At 42.6% G+C, this 21553-nt stretch overlaps 1 protein-coding gene across 1 annotated transcript; it reads right to left on the minus strand.

Annotated features, from left to right (window-relative positions):
• Positions 1-7079: 7079 nt before the first annotated feature.
• Positions 7080-21006, minus strand: LOC139472819 (protein AAR2 homolog). The gene is made up of 5 exons (XM_071255295.1): positions 20912-21006; positions 18420-18594; positions 12070-12170; positions 10619-10715; positions 7080-7864 (listed from the first exon to the last, which is right to left on the minus strand). The coding sequence occupies exons 2-5, from the start codon at positions 18584-18586 to the stop codon at positions 7090-7092; spliced, it is 1140 nt and encodes a 379-aa protein (XP_071111396.1). The 5' UTR covers positions 18587-18594; positions 20912-21006; the 3' UTR covers positions 7080-7089.
• Between the last annotated feature and the right edge of the window lie 547 nt (positions 21007-21553).

A 21553-nucleotide genomic window follows, 5' to 3' on the forward strand; every position in this document is an offset into this window, starting at 1 on the left:
CAACTGTGACATAAGCCATGTTTACCTGGCGATGCCTCTCCTTGTCGGACAAGAAACGTTCATTTGGCATAGCCTGCCAACAGCATCCGCTCCTTGGAGGCATTTCTGAATATCATCTGAAAATAACAAAACCATCACATGACTAGAGGTCCTCGACCAGTCTCTGAAATGAAATTATCTTACAGAAAAATTGTTGGTAAATCATCTTAATTAAGAAATAATAAAAAGGAGCCAGGAGACTCTTCATTTCCACATATTGCAGTAATCTAGACTTGCCCACTATTCTGGACACACATGAATAGAGGACCATGAAAGTCACACAGGTTTGAAACAGTGACTATTCCAACTTGGAAATCTCTGCCTGCTGCCAAACATTTGTAGTGTAGATGGTCCCAGGTCATGACCATCTTAACTATGTTAACCTGAACAATACTACAATAGGAAGCACAGGACCACACTGAAATTGTGTGGTCAGCAAAACACAAATAAATCTTGAGAAAACCTACATTGGATTAACAAGATTACCATGGCTGAAACTCAATTCAAAAGCAGACAATGCCAAGTCTAACCTTTACCTGCCTTCGACATGTGCCAGTCATGTTTTACTCGACAAAGAGCATGTCAAAACTGGTAGTGTTGTTGCAATTCATCGGTATTCAGGCGCATCGTCAGCAAACTTTGCATGATACGATACCCGATACATTTAATTTGGCATCGATTCCCATTTAACCCCATATCGATTGTCCATGATGATCTCTCATCCATATGAATAAGCAAGTACAAACTATTTTTTAAATTCCTCATAACTTTCTTGGCCGTCCTTCAAATTCTGAAACCGGCCCAATAACAAGACTGACCAGCTTTTCCTTGCTGCCTGTCATAATACAATACATAAACTGTTAGTTTCATTTTCTCAAACAGAATGGTTGGCTTGACTCATTTTCATGTTGATGGGAATTAGTCAGTTGTCCTTCTGTAAGCGATTTACTTTTATAGCCTCATTCCCGCCTAAAGAGTTTGCATAAACTCTTGTTACGCTTGCAGAATTTGAACAACAGGTTCTCCAAGTTTGGGTGGCACTCTGAGTGCGGGAGTAATGCTTAAGTCTTAAATAAGGGGCAAACTACAAAATTGTTCCACACACTGATTTATTACAATTCTAGGTATTTGCGAACGATATACATGTGTTTCAAGTTTGGACACAACTGGTTACAAACCAATGGAAGTACTAATATCGACCGATAGACATGTAGGTGTTAAACGCCTCACTAGTCACAGTCCTCAAACCTATCTGACTCGGTATTTGCAATTCTAGGTATTTGCGAACGATATACATGTGTTTCAAGTTTGGACACAACTGGTTACAAACCAATGGAAGTACTAATATCGACCGATAGACATGTAGGTGTTAAACGCCTCACTAGTCACAGTCCTCAAACCTATCACTCGGTCGACACACTGGGTCCAAAGACTTGGAAACTCTCTAACCAACACTGGTACACAAATTCCAGCAAATGTCCTTAAAATTCATGCTAAATCTATATCATTATAACAAACATGATAACCTAGACAGAAAAATGGTGTAACTGGGCAAAATACAAAAAAACTACTACTTATACAATTATCTTACCATACCGAACGCACGTGCGTACAGAGATTCCGGCAAGCCTGTCCCCGGAGCCAGATGCTAACTGAAACTCGTGCTGCACGCACGGCCTTAAGTATCCCTTTTCAAAAACCCGGATGTAAAAACACCCGTATGAAACAAGGTACCTTCCTGTTCCGGTTGTGGCTAGTGTAAACTTCTGTTACACTTCTATGGACTCTATTCTCAGTCTAATGTCATAGATACAGTATCGAGATACGTATCACATTGTGGCTTCTGTATCAAGATATGTATCACATCGTGTAACGCCTGTACTGCAACACCCCTACAAACTGGTCATGTCTTGGATTTAAACCCCCACTATTCTTTTAATTAAAGTTGAATATGGTGCCACAATCAATATTTACTGTGGTCAACAGCATGAGAGAAATGAGCAAATGAGTGAGTGAGTGAGTGAGTATGGTCTTACACCGCTTTTAGCAATATTCCAGCAATATCACGGCAGGGGATACCTGAAATGGGCTTCACACATTGTACCCATGTCGGGAATCGAAACCGGGTCTTCAGCGTGAAGAGCGAGCGCTTTAACCACTTGGCTACCCGAACGCCCCGTTATTTTTAAGAAATTGAGAGACCATGCAGGGCCCACCTGCACAAAGCCATCTTAGATCTACGATTATCGTAAGCCTATGTTATAGTATGTAAGTTACGATCATCTTAGCTCTAAGAAGCTTGGAGCTTCTCACCTGAACAAAACTGAGACACCAGGATGGCATGGAGCCTCTCATCTGAACAAAACTGAGACACCAGGATGGCATGGAGCCTCTCATCTGAACAGAACTGAGACACCAGGATGGCATAGAGCTTCTCACCTGAACAGAACTGAGACACCAGGATGGCATGGAGCTTCTCACCAGAACAGAACTGAGACACCAGGATGGCATGGAGCCTCTCACCTGAACAGAACTGAGACACCAGGATGGTATGGAGCCTCTCACCTGAACAGAACTGAGACACCAGGATGGCATGGAGTTTCTCACCTGAACAGAACTGAGACACCAGGATGGCATGGAGCCTCTCACCTGAACAGAACTGAGACACCATGATGGCATGGAGCCTCTCACCTGAACAGAACTGAGACACCAGGATGGCATGGAGCTTCTCACCTGAACAGAACTGAGACACCAGGATGGCATGGAGCCTCTCACCTGAACAGAACTGAGACACCAGGATGGCATGGAGCCTCTCACCTGAACAGAACTGAGACACCAGGATGGCATGGAGCTTCTCACCTGAACAGAACTGAGACACCAGGATGGCATGGAGCCTCTCACCTGAACAGAACTGAGACACCAGGATGGCATGGAGCCTCTCACCTGAACAGAACTGAGACACCAGGATGGCATGGAGCTTCTCACCTGAACAGAACTGAGACACCAGGATGGCATGGAGCCTCTCACCTGAACAGAACTGAGACACCAGGATGGCATGGAGCCTCTCACCTGAACAGAACTGAGACACCAGGATGGCATGGAGCTTCTCACCTGAACAGAACTGAGACACCAGGATGGCATGGAGCATCTTACCTGAACAGAACTGAGACACCAGGATGGCATGGAGCCTCTCACCTGAACAGAACTGAGACACCAGGATGGCATGGAGCCTCTCACCTGAACAGAACTGGGACACCAGGATGGCATGGAGCTTCTCACCTGAACAGAACTGAGACACCAGGATGGCATGGAGCTTCTCACCTGAACAGAACTGAGACACCAGGATGGCATGGAACCTCTCACCTGAACAGAACTGAGACACCAGGATGGCATGGAGCCTCTCACCTGAACAGAACTGAGACACCAGGATGGCATGGAGCTTCTCACCTGAACAGAACTGAGACACCAGGATGGCATGGAGCCTCTCACCTGAACAGAACTGAGACACCAGGATGGCATGGAGCCTCTCATCTGAACAGAACTGAGACACCAGGATGGCATGGAGCCTCTCACCTGAATAGAACTGAGACACCAGGATGGCATGGAGCCTCTCACCTGAATAGAACTGAGACACCAGGATGGCATTGAGCTTCTCACCTGAACAGAACTGAGACACCAGGATGGCATGGAGCTTCTCACCTGAACAGAACTGAGACACCAGGATGGCATGAAGCCTCTCACCTGAACAGAACTGAGACACCAGGATGGCATGGAGCTTCTCACCTGAACAGAACTGAGACACCAGGATCGCATGGAGCCTCTCACCTGAACAGAACTGAGACACCAGGATGGCATGGAGCCTCTCACCTGAAGAGAACTGAGACAGCAGGATGGCATGGAGCTTCTCACCTGAACAGAACTGAGACACCAGGATGGCATGGAGCTTCTCACCTGAACAGAACTGAGACACCAGGATGGCATGGGGGCTCTCATCTGAACAGAACTGAGACAGCAGGATGGCATGGAGCCTCTCACCTGAACAGAACTGAGACACCAGGATGGCATGGAGCCTCTCATCTGAACAGAACTGAGACACAAGGATGGCATGGAGCCTCTCATCTGAACAGAACTGAGACACCAGGATGGCATGGAGCCTCTCACCTGAACAGAACTGAGACACCAGGATGGCATGGAGCCTCTCATCTGAACAGAACTGAGACACCAGGATGGCATGGAGCCTCTCACTGAACAGAACTGAGACACCAGGATGGCATGGAGCCTCTCACCTGAACAGAACTGAGACACCAGGATGGCATGGAGCTTCTCACCTGAACAGAACTGAGACACCAGGATGGCATGGAGCCTCTCACCTGAACAGAACTGAGACACTAGGATGGCATGGAGCCTCTCACCTGAACAGAACTGAGACACTAGGATGGCATGGAGCCTCTCACCTAAACAGAACTGAGACACCAGGATGGCATGGAGATTCTCACCTGAATAGAACTGAGACACCAGGATGGCATGAAGCCTCTCACCTGAACAGGACTGAGACAGCAGGATGGCATGGAGATTCTCACCTGAACAGAACTGAGACACCAGGATGGCATGGAGCATCTTACCTGAACAGAACTGAGACACCAGGATGGCGTGCAGCCTCTCACCTGAACAGAACTGAGACACCAGGATGGCATGGAGCCTGTCACCTGAAGAGAACTGAGACAGCAGGATGGCATGGAGCCTCTCATCTGAACAGAACTGAGACAGCAGGATGGCATGGAGCTTCTCACCTGAACAGAACTGAGACACCAGGATGGCATGGAGCTTCTTACCTGAACAGAACTGAGACAGCAGGATGGCATGGAGCTTCTCACCTGAACAGAACTGAGACACCAGGGTGGCATGGAGCCTGTCACCTGAAGAGAACTGAGACAGCAGGATGGCATGGAGCCTGTCATCTGAACAGAACTGAGACAGCAGGATGGCATGGAGCTTCTCACCTGAACAGAACTGAGACAGCAGGATGGCATGGAGCCTGTCACCTGAAGAGAACTGAGACAGCAGGATGGCATGGAGCCTCTCATCTGAACAGAACTGAGACAGCAGGATGGCATGGAGCTTCTCACCTGAACAGAACTGAGACACCAGGATGGCATGGAGCTTCTCACCTGAACAGAACTGAGACAACAGAATGGCATGGAGCTTCTCACCTGAATAGAACTGAAACACCAGGATGGCCTCGAGTTTCTCACCTGAACAGAGCTGAGACTATCGTAAGCCTATGTTAAAGCTAATATCGCTTTGTGCAAATGGGCCCAGGTCGTTTCCCTCCTGACACCCCGGCCCCAGTCGCTGTGAAGAGTTGCGTCCCTTAGCGAGCAACGCAAGCTCCTCACAGCGATTGTCCGTTCTCGGTGCTCTCTAGCATGTCTGGACTAACAAAGGTGTGACGCAGCAGTGTCAATGATACGCTGTTGGTTGGTTCAAATCCCAGAAGAGAATAATCCCTGATATGACGTTTGTAACTATCAATTTTCACCCCACATTAAGATGACACCCTCATAAAACTGGAATACTGTAAGGCAGCATATTTTGTTTCACACAGCACTCAGCAATATTCCAGGGGTCTGCAAATAATCGAGTCTGGAGTCAATCCAGTGATTGACATCATGAGCAACAATCCACATTTTCTGGGTACAGTGTCACCAAATCAACTAAGTCACCGAGTTAGTGAGTTCATATTTAGCACCACATCAGCACTATTTCAGCCCTATCATGACCAGACACAATTCGACTTTAATAGTATATATGTAAACAGTATAAAATCCTGTCGACTAATGGCAGTAAAGCAAGTAGATCTCGATTATCACAGATCTAGGTTTAAAACAAGGATTATGATCACTGTGTGGGATAAGAAGTGGTGTCACAGATTTGTTAGTTATACCATGGCTGGGTACCCAACAAAAGCCGATGTCATACTGGCCAGTAGCAAGATCCTTATATAATTCAAGAATTTGGATTAAAAGTGTATGTTCAAATGACATATTTGTAATCGCCAAAAGGCACAAAAGAGAATCTGAAAAAATAATGAAGTGTTTATATTCAGATTGGTTGTTGATATATTTTAGTTCCTTTAAAATGGCCTTGAAAATGGTGACTGGTATATCTAGCAATCGTGAAGATATTGTTCTGAATCCAATGACAGTGGCAGTAGCAACAGTGCCACCCTCCTTGTCTTAAGCGTTTCTTAATTGATAGTATTCTTCTTGATAAAATAGTTGATTCATATCTGATTTCCTTAATTTGCCATTTTACCATTTGCCAAGGAGGTGATGAAAACAGTTTAGGGGGAGCTATATCTTGCAGTTTGATATCAGAAGCAGATATATGGCAGACTGGATTCTGATGCCGAGTTCACGGAGTCTACAGGCCATTCCTAGGACAAGCATTGTTAATGTCCATCAGAAGATTCAGCTTTCAGTGTGGTTAAAAAGAAAAGGAAAACAATTCAAAATATTGCAAAATACGTACATTGTACATGCTAAGTGTCCTAGTCATATACCAAATTTCTTTTTTTATCTTTTTTTCTAGGATTATTGCTGTGCAACATCAGACGTCAGACAACATCAGACAACGTCAGACAACGTAAGACAACATCAGACAACGTCAGACAACACGTTCTATAGGTGTGAATGGCGATGGTTCCTGTTTGACAGGACATGCTTACCCTTTTCGCGAACACCTGGTGTCATCACCACCCCCAATTAGGTTTTGCAATATGGCTGCTGTGGTGGCCATATTGAAAATCAGATCTGAACTTTTGTACATATCAAATCATCATCGGCGGGAACAAGCAGGTGAAGTCCCAGCTTCATTGGGAGGATGTTAACAACGGATGATGCACAACGGATATGGTACAACGGATAATGCACAACGGATGACAAAAAAAAACAGTCAGGTGACTGAAAAGTGGCATTAGACCACTGGGCTATAAGGCCTGAAACCATTCAGAGAAAAGACACCGTTAACACTAAATCCTGCATTCTTTTATTACTCAGTTTCAACAACTACAGGTGCATAGTCTTCAGGTTCAGCCATAAAATCCCATTTAAACTTTTCAGTTAAATGATCACAAAATTTCAGCCCCTTGCGTTTAAGGTTACCATCAACAGGATTTGACTGCAAGTTTGAGAAGAACTCTTGCAGCGTGCTGGTCAGGAAGTTATTCTGTGACACAATATCAACAAAGAAATCTTCCGGTATGTCCCGAATCTGAAAATGAAGAACGGTCACCAGCTGAAGAAAGAGTTCCGTATGGACACACAGAGCCTCTTCGCTCGTACACAGAACATGAACCAGTTTCTTCCACTGTTCGAACGAATCATAGTTCTGACCAATCAGAAAACAGATGAATGCAAACTGGATTTCCCCGAGAACTCCGAGGGATGTGTCAGAATACCGCTCACTGAGAATGGTCTCCAGCAGGAAGGAAGAATCCATGCTGTATCGCGTGACCTCGGCGGGTGTGGCGCCAGACGGGTACCGGCGTTTCGTGATGTTGCTGTACCGAATGCTGGTTCCTGGGATGACGGTCATGTGAGGGAGGAACTTCGTCTCGCTGTCTTCCGTCGATACAGCATCGCTAGATGAACTCGGGGTGGAATCGGTTTCCATCGACTGTTGTTCTCGGTCTCGCTTCCTGGACTGAGACGTGCTTGCCTTGGACTCGAACTGGGTGACGGAACGTACAAGGCCGTTGTCTGGCAGAACGTGCTCCAGCACAGTGTTGGATATGTGGCTTGTCATCGATACCCACTTCTTGTAGCTGCAACAAGACAAGATCACCATCATCATCATCATCATCACCATCATCATCAACATCAACCTTCATGGGAGAACTCATCATTGTTTATGGCAATTGAAACGCTACCAGGAGGATTTGGTTCCAGGTCCCACTTGCACAAATCGATCTTAGCGCTACAACTACCGTAAGCCTATGTTAAAGCATGGGAGCTACGATCATCTTAGCGCTAAGACCGCTCTGTGCAAGTGGGCCCTGATCATGTTCTACCCTTTGTGCGAATGGAGGGACATAGTGTCACATCGCAGCAAGATAATGCACGTCCAAAACATTGAACATGTTATAACAGGCTTTAAGTTGAGGTGAGGTGAAATGGGGTTTAACGTCGCGTACACGATTTTTGCACTTATACTCGGACCCCATGATACCGCGGCATTCATCGTATCGCGGCATTTGTGATTTCCAATAGTTCACGTGGGACACGCCTCTTAGCGGCTGTCTATTAATGCAAATCGGTAACCAGGAAGTGCTCAATTCGTAAACAGTTTCAATTTCCTCGGAATGTTCCGTCTGCTGTAAATAAGGAGTTATTAATCCGTTGATACATATTTCTGGCATCTGTTGTAATATTGCCTTACCCCCATCTATCAATGGCCAACGATATAACCCGCAGTTCCCCAAGTAAACTTTCTCTATCGACCTGAACTAGATCATCTGCATATTCATGGCGACTAATGAGGTAAAGGAAGTTACGTAGTCCGCACATTTTTTCCCGCTCTGTGCCCAGAATCTATTGGGAGATCATAAGGGCCATAATGCCAAACTTAGAAATACGTTCTTCACTAGTAATCAATAGATAAATACATACTTTGGGCATACTAGGAGTGCTTTTTATATATTTATTGTTGACTTTTAACATTTTTCCATTTTGCGACAAATTACTGTCATCCAATTTTTTTTAGACATCTTAAAATATCATTTCTGATATGTTGTTGTTGACTTATACAAATATTTTTCTCTTACTTTTCGGTAAAAATGCATTGAATACCTATTGCTGATAACACATTTAGAATTTTACTTGTGCTGTCTTTGCACTTGTCTGGACAAATCACTCATGTCTAGCATGATCATAGCAAGTGGTTGGTAGAATTATGTCCTCTTTTTGTCCAATTCGGACCTCCATACACAACTTTTCTCTGTACCGCGATACGATGGAGTTCTCTCCCTTGTCAAACAGAGCGCGAGGCCCGGCTTTTACTCGGAGCTACTAAAGTAAATAATTAACTTTTATCAGTAAAATATGCATTTTATGATAAAATAAATGATATCTGATACAGAGAACACGAATAATCATAAAGGTTAGTGAGTGCATTTTGTTCCGTTTAGCGTACATGACAAGTACCGCGATACCCCGAGGTTGCAGGCTATATAGCGACGTGGATGCACGATTAAGATCTATTTATTGTTTATACAGAAAATTTATAATTTATACAGAAAAACAAAAATCGAAATAAAAGGGTGGGTGGGTGTGCGCACCCCAGCAACCCCTCCTCTGTATCCGCCCATGGTGGGTTTGTGTGGGTGCTTGTACTAGTCCAGAAGATTGTGTCACTTCTTTGCTGACACAGATACAGAGTCTATGAACACCAAATCTCCAGTGCAGGGCTTACACAACATATTTTGTTCCATGCTTAACCTAAAAATGATCCCACATTTAAAAAAACTATCAGAAGAACTAGTCCACTCTATCTCACCTGACATGTAGACATCCACTTAACACAAATATAAATATAATCTGCATAATAACTGACAACTTTTTGGTTTGGTTTGGTTCGTTGTATTACGCCACACTCAGCAATATTCCAGCTATATGACGGCGGTCTGTAAATAATAGAGTCTGGACCGGACAATCCAGTGATTTACATCATGAACATCGATCCACGCATTTGGGATCAATGACCAGGTCAGCGAGCCTGACCACCCGATCCCGTTAGTCGCCTTTTACGGCAAGCATGGGTTGCTGAAGACCTATTCTAACCCGGATCTTACTGGCAACGTGCTAGGTGGCCTCATTTCCATATTTACTGGAAAGTGATACCAGATCAGACAAGCATTAAATCATCATATCCCCCAACATGACATGTCCAGTTGGTGCAAGGCAAGAAATATTGTCCGGTTTTCAAGATCTGCGCCTGAAATGAGCACTACCGCCATTTTCAGTCTAAGTCAAAGTCGTGGCCATGGAAACTCCAAAATTATTTTTTTCAAAAATCCCAAACTATCAAAAGGCACCGATTCACCACTACACCAATCTATGTGCCAATTTGGTTAAGATATCTCCCATGGTTCTGCTCCAGAAACAAAATGGGACGGACAGATGGACGGATGGACAGCACCATTCCTATAATCACCCTTCCACTTCGTGCAGGGAATAATTAGAAATTTTATACTGTTTGACATGATCCAGCGATTGGAGCACAACTGAAGACTTGTGTTGTTTGTGTGAAACATAACAATACCTGTCTTTATTACATGGAATTCTGGATCACAGTTTTATTATGAGAGTGAGTGAGTATGGTTTTACGCCGCTTTTAGCAATATTCCAGCAATATCACGGCGGGGGACACCAGAAATGGGCTTCACACATTGTACCCATGTCGGGAATCGAACCCAGGTCTTTGGCGTGACGAGCGAACGCTTTAACCACTAGGCTACCCCACCGCCCCAGTTTTATTATGAACAATGATCAGCAGAGTCTACCGTGTCTGTCACACATACTTTTCATAAGGGTAGGGCCCAAGGAATCTGTCAAGTTCCTGCATGTTGGTCGAGAATCTCTCCATGTCCGCTGCAGTCACTCCGTCGCTGGTCATGTCTGAAACAAGTTGTGGGTAAGTAGCATTTAATTGAGAAACAAGTCGTAGGTAAACAGCAGCGACCTGAAGGTTCAGTAAACTTTAAATGGAGGGTCAATCTAATGAGTGAGTGAGTGAGTGAGTTGGGTTTAACGCCGCTTTTAACATTATTCCAGTTATATCACGGCGTGTCAGCTTAATGTGGGAGGAAAGCCCAAAGTGATGCAGGTCGCAGACGTTTACCACTTCGGTGAAACCCACGAGCACGGGTATGGTGCTAACAAACCTAGAAACATAATCAGGCAGAATCGGGATTCGAACCCACAATCAAATGGGGTACGATGACATAAATCAACCAAGTCAGCAAGCTTGACAACCTGATCCCATTAGTCGCCTCCTACAACAAGCATAGTCGCCTTTTATGGCAAGCATGGGTGGCTGAAGACCAAGTCTACCCCGGATCTTCACAGGTCCAGTGAATTGTTGCGCCTCAGGCAACTAGTCGTTCAATCTCATTAAAATCAGAACTTAGTTCTCGCTATCGCTAAACAAAGAGGACATCCCATTACGGGTCATGTCAGAACAACCTTTCATCCGACCAATCAAAGCATCGCTTACTCAGATCATGAAAGTGACTGTTGAATTGTATTTTCTAATCATGCAACCTCAAAAACGTTAACACAGGGTATTCCGAACGACAATTATGGCTTGTACGACTGATTCCGTCAAAATTATAGTCCATCTCTCGGTTCCGTGGTATAAACATTTGAACAGAAGACGTGTTGCACAGTACATGGATCACTGCCATACACTCTCAACCATATATTAGACATTCTGGAATGTTCGTTTGTTCAGGTTTCAAAATACTAATCGAGAACCGTGTCAATATATTTTTCAAGCGACGACAAAAATGGAAGTCGGCAGGTTGAAACGAGGGCCGTAAAGCTCAAGAAGGCTGCTGTCTTATTGGCTTCTGTCGACTTGGCTGATGTAATTTCAGTGGTCGGTCAACGTACGCTAAAGGTCGTCCTGACGTGAAGCTTAATGGGATGTCCTCAGATCTTTATTTAGCGGCAGGGAGAACATAGATCTGATTTTAATGAAATTGCTAGTCATCTCGTGCCCCCGCATATTGTGGGATAGCTGGAATATTGTTCATAGGTGGACCAAAAATAGTTAGTTATATCTCTCAGTTCATTGTAAGCGTGTTCGTTATAAACGTAGTTTACTGTAGTTAGAGATAGACCCAATGCTGCATGGCCGCAAGTTTTGCCTAATGTTCACTTCTCAGGACCTACAAAAATGTGTGTCTGAATACTTAACTTGGCCTCCAAAGGGTTAAGCCATAAAGCCAAAATAATGAATTACACCTACCTTCCGTCACCTTGTCCCATTTCCGGACTACGATCTCCCTTGGCTGAAAGTTGTGGAAGAATCCACTTCTAGGGGCGGTCTGCCCCTCCTTGTTGCATGCACTGAAACATGGAATGTTCCATTGATTCTAGGGGGAGATGGGATAGAAATATAAAGCACCTGGTAAGTGAGTGAGAATGGTTTTACTTGGGACGGGTGTGGCCAAATAAAGGGGGAGGTAACAGCATGGTTTGTTATAGAACGGAGAGTATCATCAACGTGATAAACCGGCCCCATAAACTTGGTATCACCATCCGATAAATATGCAAATGAGGTCACCTTGACAGAACGTATAATTAATACAATGCCTACTTGTGTAGGAAAAAGCACGTCCAATCATTTCTATGATATTTACAACAAGCATCCATGGAAAAAAATACAAGGGGCGTACAAGGATAAGGGTTTTAAATACCATAAAAACCCGAGGGGAAGTGTTTTATCTAACATATAAACCTAAAAAAGAAACTTAAAACAACAATATTTATCAATATTTTTTATGTTTCAAACACACTTTCCATGAACCTCAGGAGACGGGCATTAAATATCTGTTGTTGGCGTACAGTACTTGAAAAAGCATTGTGATTTATCAACGCCTCTGTAGCCTTGTGGTACACTCACTGGGCTACAGATACAAGGGTTGCGTTTTCGAACCTCGGGAATATAAGGAAAACATATGTTATTGATTTTACATCACATTATATTATAACATATTATATAGCTAATATCCTGGGGATATTATAACATATTATATAGCTAATATCCTTGGGATATTATAACATATTATATAGCTAAAATCCCGGGGATATTATAACATATTATAGCTAATATCCTGGGGATATTATAACATATTATATAACAAAAATCCCGGGGATATTATAACATATTATATAGCTACTATCCTGGGCATATTATAACATATTATATAGCTAAAATCCCAGGGATATTATAACATATTATATAGCTAAAATCCCAGGGATATTATAACATATTATAGCTAATATCCCAGGGATATTATAACATATTATATAACAAAAATCCTGGGGAAATTATAACATATTATAGCTAATATCCCAGGGATATTATAACATATTATATAGCTAATATCCCGGGGATATTATTACATATTATATAGCTAATATCCCGGGGATATTATAACATATTATTTAGCTAATATCCCGGGGATATTATAACATATTTTATAGCCAATATCCCGGGGATTTATAACATATTATTTAGCTAATATCCCGGGGATATTATAACATCCCTGTTTAAGACATTTAGTCCCACTGGAGATCAATAGGATGACATCACTGGAGGTTTATAAAATCAATAAACCATTGCCCAATAGTAATTGTCTGATAACTTTGAACAGGAGTTTAGATTAAACACTGATACTCTCAGGTTTATAACACAACCATGCTTGTATTGTTATCCACAGTGTTTTGTGTGCTCTGATATTAAACAGTCTGTAGTTATTATTATTAATATTTATTCATAAGAATTTATGGACGTCTGAACACAGAAGCAGATGTGCACGCTCCACGGATTTACGCAGCATGCACACCGTTTTTCATGCATATTTATACAGTAAAAGAATAAGACTTTGTTCTTTTTAACTTTTGTGGATTTTATGAAAAGGTATATATAATACTAAATGTCCTTTGGGGGGATGGAAGGAAGCATTTCTTCTTACATTTGAATATGACAAAGTCTTTCGTCCTAGCTGACTTTGTTATAAGATACATGGTACAAAATAAGACGAAAGTCTATATATAATATCCAGCATTGTTGATATTAATACAGATATGCAGAGACTTGGAAAGAGATAGATCTTGAATTACTTGTTCATATATTTCTGAAATTAATCCTTTGCATTTGTTAAGTCAAAGTCAGACCAATGCTATTTGTCCAAAATTTGGTTGGTTGGTTCGTTGTTTAACGCCGCATTCAGCAATTTTTCCAGCTATATGACAGCGGTCTGTAAATAATCGAGTCTGGACCAGACAATCCAGTGATTGATATCATGAGCATCGACCCATGCAATTGGGATCGATGACATGCATGAACCAAGTCAGCGAGTCTGACCATCCGATCCCGTTAGTCGCCTTTTACGACAAGCAAGGGTTGCTGAAGACCTATTCTACCCCAGAATCTTCACGGGTCCATTTGTCCAAGAAGGTTATCTAAAGCTTCATGTAAACATATTGATGATTTGATATCATCCACTGATTTACCCACCCTAAATAAGGAAACTACGAGACGGACCCGTCCGTTTGATATTTATATCTATGCATAAAAATTCAGAGTGACAAAACACAAGACATCTTCCCAAGGCAAGGGAGTTAACAGGCTATGAAAGTCCAGTTTCCACCCTTGCCGAACTGGACTGGAAATTCTGGGCTCAATCGCAGTGCCAGCAGTGGTTATTACGAGTTATGTCTTTCCATGTCCCTCCTATTGACCAATCAGATTCCATCTCTCATATCACTTGCAGTTGTTTCAATCACAATGGCAGCGCCTAACCAAGATAAACAAGATATATTTTGAAATAAAATGGTTCATAACCCACGAAGTGCATCAAATCACTTGAGAACTTTGATTGAAAACAGGAAAAGATTTGCAAAATATTTGTCGACACCCAGTTGACGTTCCACATGCTTTGTAAAATCAGCAGTCACTGAAATCTGCTCATTGAAATCCATGTTGTTTATGAACCGGATGTCTAGTTCGTTATGCAATTTTGATTGGACTATGCATGGATTCATGAGTCAAGCCAAAATGTAACTCTGAAGTTTCAGCCTAGTTCGGCAAGGTTGGGAACTGGACTTTAATAGTCAGTTAACGCCCTTGCCTAGAGAAGATGTCCACAAGACCGTATGACAAGAGTGATGACTTCAACTTTCCAATAGTCAGTGGATGGATGGATGGAAGGGTGGTTGGGTGGGTGGATGGAAGAGTGGGTGGATGATGGATGGATGGAAGGGTGGTTGGGTGGGTGGATGGAAGAGTGGGTGGATGATGGATGGATGGAAGGGTGGTTGGGTGGGTGGATGGCAGAGTGGGTGGATGATGGATGGATGGAAGGGTGGTTGGGTGGGTGGATGGCAGAGTGGGTGGATGATGGATGGATGGAAGGGTGGTTGGGTGGGTGGATGGAAGAGTGGGTGGATGATGGATGGATGATGGAGGGGGGTAGGATGGAAGAGTGGGTGGATGGATGGATGGATGGATGGATGGAAGCAGATTCCATTGTTATATGTTCAGGATTTCCTTCTCACATCTAGTAAAAGGATGTTTGTTCAGTGTGTGTGATGTAATCTGTCTGTCTTGGGCATTTGTCCATACCAGTATAATGCACATATTTCTGCCCTGGTAGAAAGTTTCCCTTTAGTTAGATGTGCGATCCTACATTGTGACAGATAACAGGAGATAGATTAGGCTCTCGGGATATCCCAAGGAAATCCTGAACCTAAAACAACAAACAAACATACAAGATATTTACTTTCTTAATTCACTTTTTGTGAGCTTCAAGGATACAACAGGCATCAGTGATGTTCAACTCATGAATTGTAATTTAAGATGCTCAGAATACATTTCTATATACTTTTATCCCATGTTAAATAAAATCAAAATCTCTACAAATATTTATTCAACTGGTGTTGGGGCCAAAGGCTTTAACATGTCCTTGTGATTGTTCACTAGGGATAGCATAGTTATCCCACGCTGCAGTTTGAAATAATATCATAAACAATATCAGTTGAAAGACATCACTGTGCAACATTTAGATATATCGTTGTCTTATCTGAACATTGTTCTTTACTAAGGTGAATCAGTGCACTCTCATACTAGCTCTGTTTGCAAATAATTTCGGTTGCAGGTGTGTTTTTAAACCGAATGAAAAGAACATGGTTATATGTATTGCAACAATAGACATTTTGCTAGTGGACGATAACAAAGTTGTCAAAATGTGTAGGGAATCTCTTGGTTTTTTTCAGGTGCAGATGACAGAACGCTTGCAATTTATTGCGGTACGTATCACAATACTCGAGTCAATATTGCAACAAATTGCAATATGAAAGTCAGGTCAACTCCCATCACTATACATAACTAACATCCTCTCACTCACCACTTGGATGTCTGTAGGGCTTGAGGTTCATGGTATTCGAGTGAGTAGTATAGACTGACAGTTCTGGACCACTTCCACTAGAGCCAGATTTATATACCTAACCACCACTACAGAGGGAATTGTTTATGTCAAAATGATTTTGCGATTCGGCGATCATCATGAGATCATATTAAAAGAAACATCAATAAAAAATTCCCTCTGTAGTGATGGTAGAGGTATATTAATCTGGCTCTAGTGGAAGTGGTCCAGAAATGTCATTGTCTATACTACTACGGCCATAATGTCATGGACAAAATTCATGAAAGTACAGTTAGTTCTTGGGACTGAAGGCAAACTCAGAGTTTTTTTAAATCCCTTGTGATGACGTATATAATATGAAGCCAATGATATGTTTTTGTCGCAATCTGAATCTGGGCAAACATGGAACATGGAAGAGGTACAGTGGTTTGGTTTGGTTTGTTGTTTTACGCCGCACTCGGCAATATTCAAGCTATATGATGGCGGTCTGTAAATAATCGAGTCTCGGCCAAACAATCCAGTGATTTACATCATGAGAATCTATCCACAGGTCAGCGAGCCTGACCACCTGATCCTGTTAGTCGCCTTTTACGACAAGCATTAGTCGCCTTTTACAACAAGCATAATCGCCTTTTACGACAAGCATAATCGCTTTTTACGACAAGCATGGGTTGCTGAAGACCTATTCTACCCCGGGTCTAGTGTGTGGTTAATACACCATCCCAGGGGACTCCAACATTGAATACGATTTTACCAATCTCCATAAAGAAGGAAGAAACTTTTTATATGACAACCTCTTATCATCCATGAAACACACAATGCCATTTTTAGAAAGATGTCAGATGTAACAAATGTTATATTTGGGATAACACTTTCTAAATAAAGTACAGATTCTCATATTCTTTTGGGGTTTGAGTCCTGTCCGAGATTCGAACCCACACTGCCAGAGTGAGGCACCAAATCGCCAGCACACAAAGTCAGCGATCTAACCCACTCAGCCACCGAGGCTTCCACAACATGAAAGTCTGAGAAAAGTCTGTGAATCTGTACTTTACTAAGAAAGTTTTATCCCACATAAATCATTTGTTACGCTTATAAACAAGCTAATTATGAAATGAAATTCACCGAGTGTGAAGATGGATCAAAATATTCTAGTTGGTTTACTTCCATTTCAGATGGAATCTTTACACCTTTGTGAGAATGGGTGAGTGAGTTGGGTTTAACGCCGCTTTTAACAGTATTCAAGTTATATCGCGGCGTCAGCTTAATGTGGGAGGAAAGCCCCAAGTGATGCAGGTCTCAGACATTTACCACTTCAATGAAACCTACGACCACGGGTATGGTGCTGACAAACCTAGAAACATAATCGGGGCGAACCGGGATTCGAACCCACGATCACAGGTTTCTGGCGTGCCCAAGGGACACAACTCTGCACAGCGAATCACGGCGCCTTAGACGACTGGGCCACCTATGCCCCCTACATCTTTGTGAGAGCCCTGTGGCACAAACTTGCAACAAAGAATAACACTTGGATTTTATTTCCCTACATCTTCCCAAGGCAAGGGAGTTAACTGACTATAAAAGTCCAGTCTCCACCCTTGCCGAACTAGGCTGGTATTATGGAGTTACATTTTGGCTGGACTAACGAGTCTATGCATAGTCCAATCAAAAGCGTGCGACCAAATCAAAATCCGGTTTGTAAACTTACCCGCAGATTTCGGTCGATTGCAGGATTTACAAAGCACGTGCACCGCCAACTCGTTGTCAACAGATATTTTCCAAATCTTTTCATCTTTTTAATCAAGGTGCTCACGCATTGCGCGATGTAAGACCCGTTTTATCACAATAGACCTTGATTATTGATCAGATCGTCTTGACTGGGCGCCACTGTTTTGTTTGAAGCAAATGCAAGTGATACGAGAGGTGGAATCTGATTGGTCCAAAGGAGAGGCAGAAGGGACATAATTCGTATTAGCAACTGGTGGCGCTACGATAGAGCCCAGGAATTCCAGCCTAGCTCGGCAAGGGTGGAAACTGGACTTATGAAGTCAGTTAACTCTCTTGCCTCGGGAAGATGTTTTCCCTGTGGAGGAAGATGATTTCCCGGTGGAGGAAGATGATTTCCCTGTGTAGGAAGATTATTTCTCTGTGGAGGAAGGACACGCACCTGAAGTACACAAAGTGGATTCCTGGGGGAATCATCTTGACCCCGCGGAAGTTCGGCCCCACTTGCCAGGAATCATAGTCGATGCCGAACTCTGTGTTGACCGGCACATCCAGGAAGATGAACGTAGCCCCCTCTCTGAACAACACCTGAGCTGTTTGTTGGTCCATTGTGAAATCTAGAAATCATAAACAATGCAATTTCCATGACAACAAATGAAAATAGCATGGTGCATCAGAGCTCCAGACAAGCTGAATATTTGCATAAATACGCAACATAAATCACAATTAACCAATTAATGTTTTGTGTACAACTACGCATATCACTGCACATGGGAAGCTGATCCCAAACATCTGGTATCAATTCCATGCCCTGCTGATTGGGGCTGGGATGAGTCCAAATTTATTACCAGCAGAGGTAGAAACGGACAGTTTTCGTCCACTAGTCCTTATAATGATAACATATAGCAAAACCCTGAAAAAAAACTATTGGGCAGTTTGGCAAGGTTGGTTGGTTGGTTTGTCGTTTAACGCAGCACTCAGCAATATTATAGCTATATGATGGCGGTCTGTAATTAATCGAGTTCTGGACCAGACAATCCAGTGATTGACATCATGAGCATCAATCCACGCAAATGGGATCGATGACATGCATCAACCAAGACAGCGAGCCTGACCACCCGATCCCGTTAGTCGCCTTTTACGACAAGCATAGTCACCTTTTACGGCAAGCATGGGTTGCTGAAGCCCTACTCTACCCTGGAATCTTCATGGGTCGCAGTTTGCAAGGACTATAGGACTAGTGCCAATTTCTAACGCTGACCAGGGTACCCTCTCCTCTATTACCCGACCCTACCCGGGTACCCACTGTAGGTTTCAACAGACAGGTAAAAAATGTCAGATTGGGAATAGTTTAACAAAAGTTTGGTAAAAAGTATTTAAAAAGAAAATCTCACCCAAGTGTCTGTTGATATCAAACATATCAACACGAGTTGATAAAAGTGAAAAAAACTCCAAGGCTTGCCAAAATATCATTATTGTTATTATTGGTTGTTTTGATCACAACCCGAGTGACCGAGTGCTCTAACGCCTAGAGTGAGTGAGTGAGTGAGTGAGTTGTATTTAACGCCACTTTTAACAGTATTCCAGTCATATCACGGTGTGTCGGCTTAATGTGGGAGGAAAGCCTGAAATGATGCAGGTCTCAGACGTTTACCACTTTGGTGAAACCCATGAGCACAGATATGGTGCTGACAAACCTAAAAAACATAATTGGGCCGGATTGGGATTCGAACCCACAATCATAGGTTTGTGGTGTGCCAAAGGGACGCAACTCTGCACAGAGAATCGCGGGTCTAGAGCCTAGGAGGAGTGATCTGAGCCCCTAGACCCAATGTAAGTCACTCTAGAGTGATTTCAGCCTGGAGTTAGAGTTGGGCCTCCTACAGGGTCCAGGTTAGAATAGCTAGGACCCCAAGCAATCCCTTGACCGACACGTAAAACACGAAAAAAAATGACCAAAAAAAGTGACGGTATATATATATATATACCTGCATATAAACCAACATCTTCCCGAGGCAAGCGAGTTAACTGACCTTAAAAGTCCAGTTTCCACCCTTGCCGAACTAGGCTGGAATTCCTAGGCTCTATCGTAGCGCAACCAGTGGCTATTACTAGTTATGTCCCTTCTGAGCCTCTCTTTTAGACCAATCAGATTCCACCTCTCGTATCACTTGCATTTGCTTCAAACAAAACAGTGGCGCCCAGTCAAGACGATCTATCTGATCGATAATCAAGGTCTATGTTGTGATAAAACGGGTCTTACATCGCGCAATGCGTGAGCACCTTGATTAAAAACATGAAAAGATTTGGAAAATATCTGTTGACAACGAGTTGGCGGTGCACTTGCTTTGCAAATCCTGCAATTGATGGAAATCTGCAGGACAGTTTACGAACCGGATTTCGATTTGGTCGCACACTTTTGATTGGACTATGCATAGACACGTTAGTCCAGCCAAAATGTAACTCCATAATACCAGCCTAGTTCGGCAAGGGTGGAGACTGGACTTTTATAGTCGGTTAACTCCCTTGCCTTGGGAAGATGATAAACCAACGAGCGTGTAACACTATGTGGGGGGTTCATATTACTTAAGAATTGACTTCAATAATCTTATATTGAGTAGATAAAGTAGTAGATTCTAGATCTACAGTAAAGGTTAATTTCCAAATATTTTAGAAATAACACAAAACAAAACTGATCTTTGTGTGCAGTTGTGTCTGAGCCTGAGGAAGCATTCGACAACATGACTCGCTGTCTCGGCCATACTGACTAGTCACCGTGCCAAGAAGGTTGTCATTCCGGACTCTATCGAGGCTATTGGCTACCAGAAGTCTATTTCCAAATTTGAACATTCTGAAGTGATAATAATCAATATATAGCAAGTTCAGTTTAGATTTTAAAAGCAAATAACATTTTCTATGACCATGTCAACTTACGCCACCAACACCACAGAGTCTCAGATCATGACAGTGTAAGCAGAGTCTCCACGTGTTGTACGTAAGACCTCTGTTTTGAACGTTTTCCAAACGATAACCACTTCCTCCAAGGGACGTCACTCTAACATACCACACTTCGCTGCCATTTTCAAGGTTATTTTGAAAGCTCATGTTCAAATCTCGTATATATGGAGATTGCACGAAACTGTTTGTATATAGCGTATGTTTTACGAATGATTCATTTCAGAGTAATCATACTAAAAAAGAAAACATATGCTAAAATAAGTGTGATTATGTAAGCAGAATTTTCATTATTTTTTTACAAATTGGTATTACAATTGGAATTCGTGATTAGAATGAAATATTTAGTACTTTCTAATCAGGACCTCTTATGAAAAGTTTCTGATACTAATACAGTTTGATGACTCTAATATTGTATTATATATTTCACAATGAACAGTCCGTTTGTGAACAAATGTCTTTTGTTACTATCATAGCATATTCTAAGGTGCGATCATTTTAACATTTACGCCTTAATTTTAATATGATGTACTATTGTTTTGTTTTTTGCCACATATATGAACAAACTGTCGTGTCAATTAAACTTTCCCACTTGCATTAATGACTATTGGCACTATATTC

The sequence above is a fragment of the Haliotis cracherodii genome, unplaced genomic scaffold (genome assembly GCF_022045235.1).
Source record: "Haliotis cracherodii isolate W230 unplaced genomic scaffold, xgHalCrac1.p SCAF_25, whole genome shotgun sequence".
Taxonomy (NCBI): Eukaryota; Metazoa; Mollusca; class Gastropoda; order Lepetellida; family Haliotidae; genus Haliotis; species Haliotis cracherodii.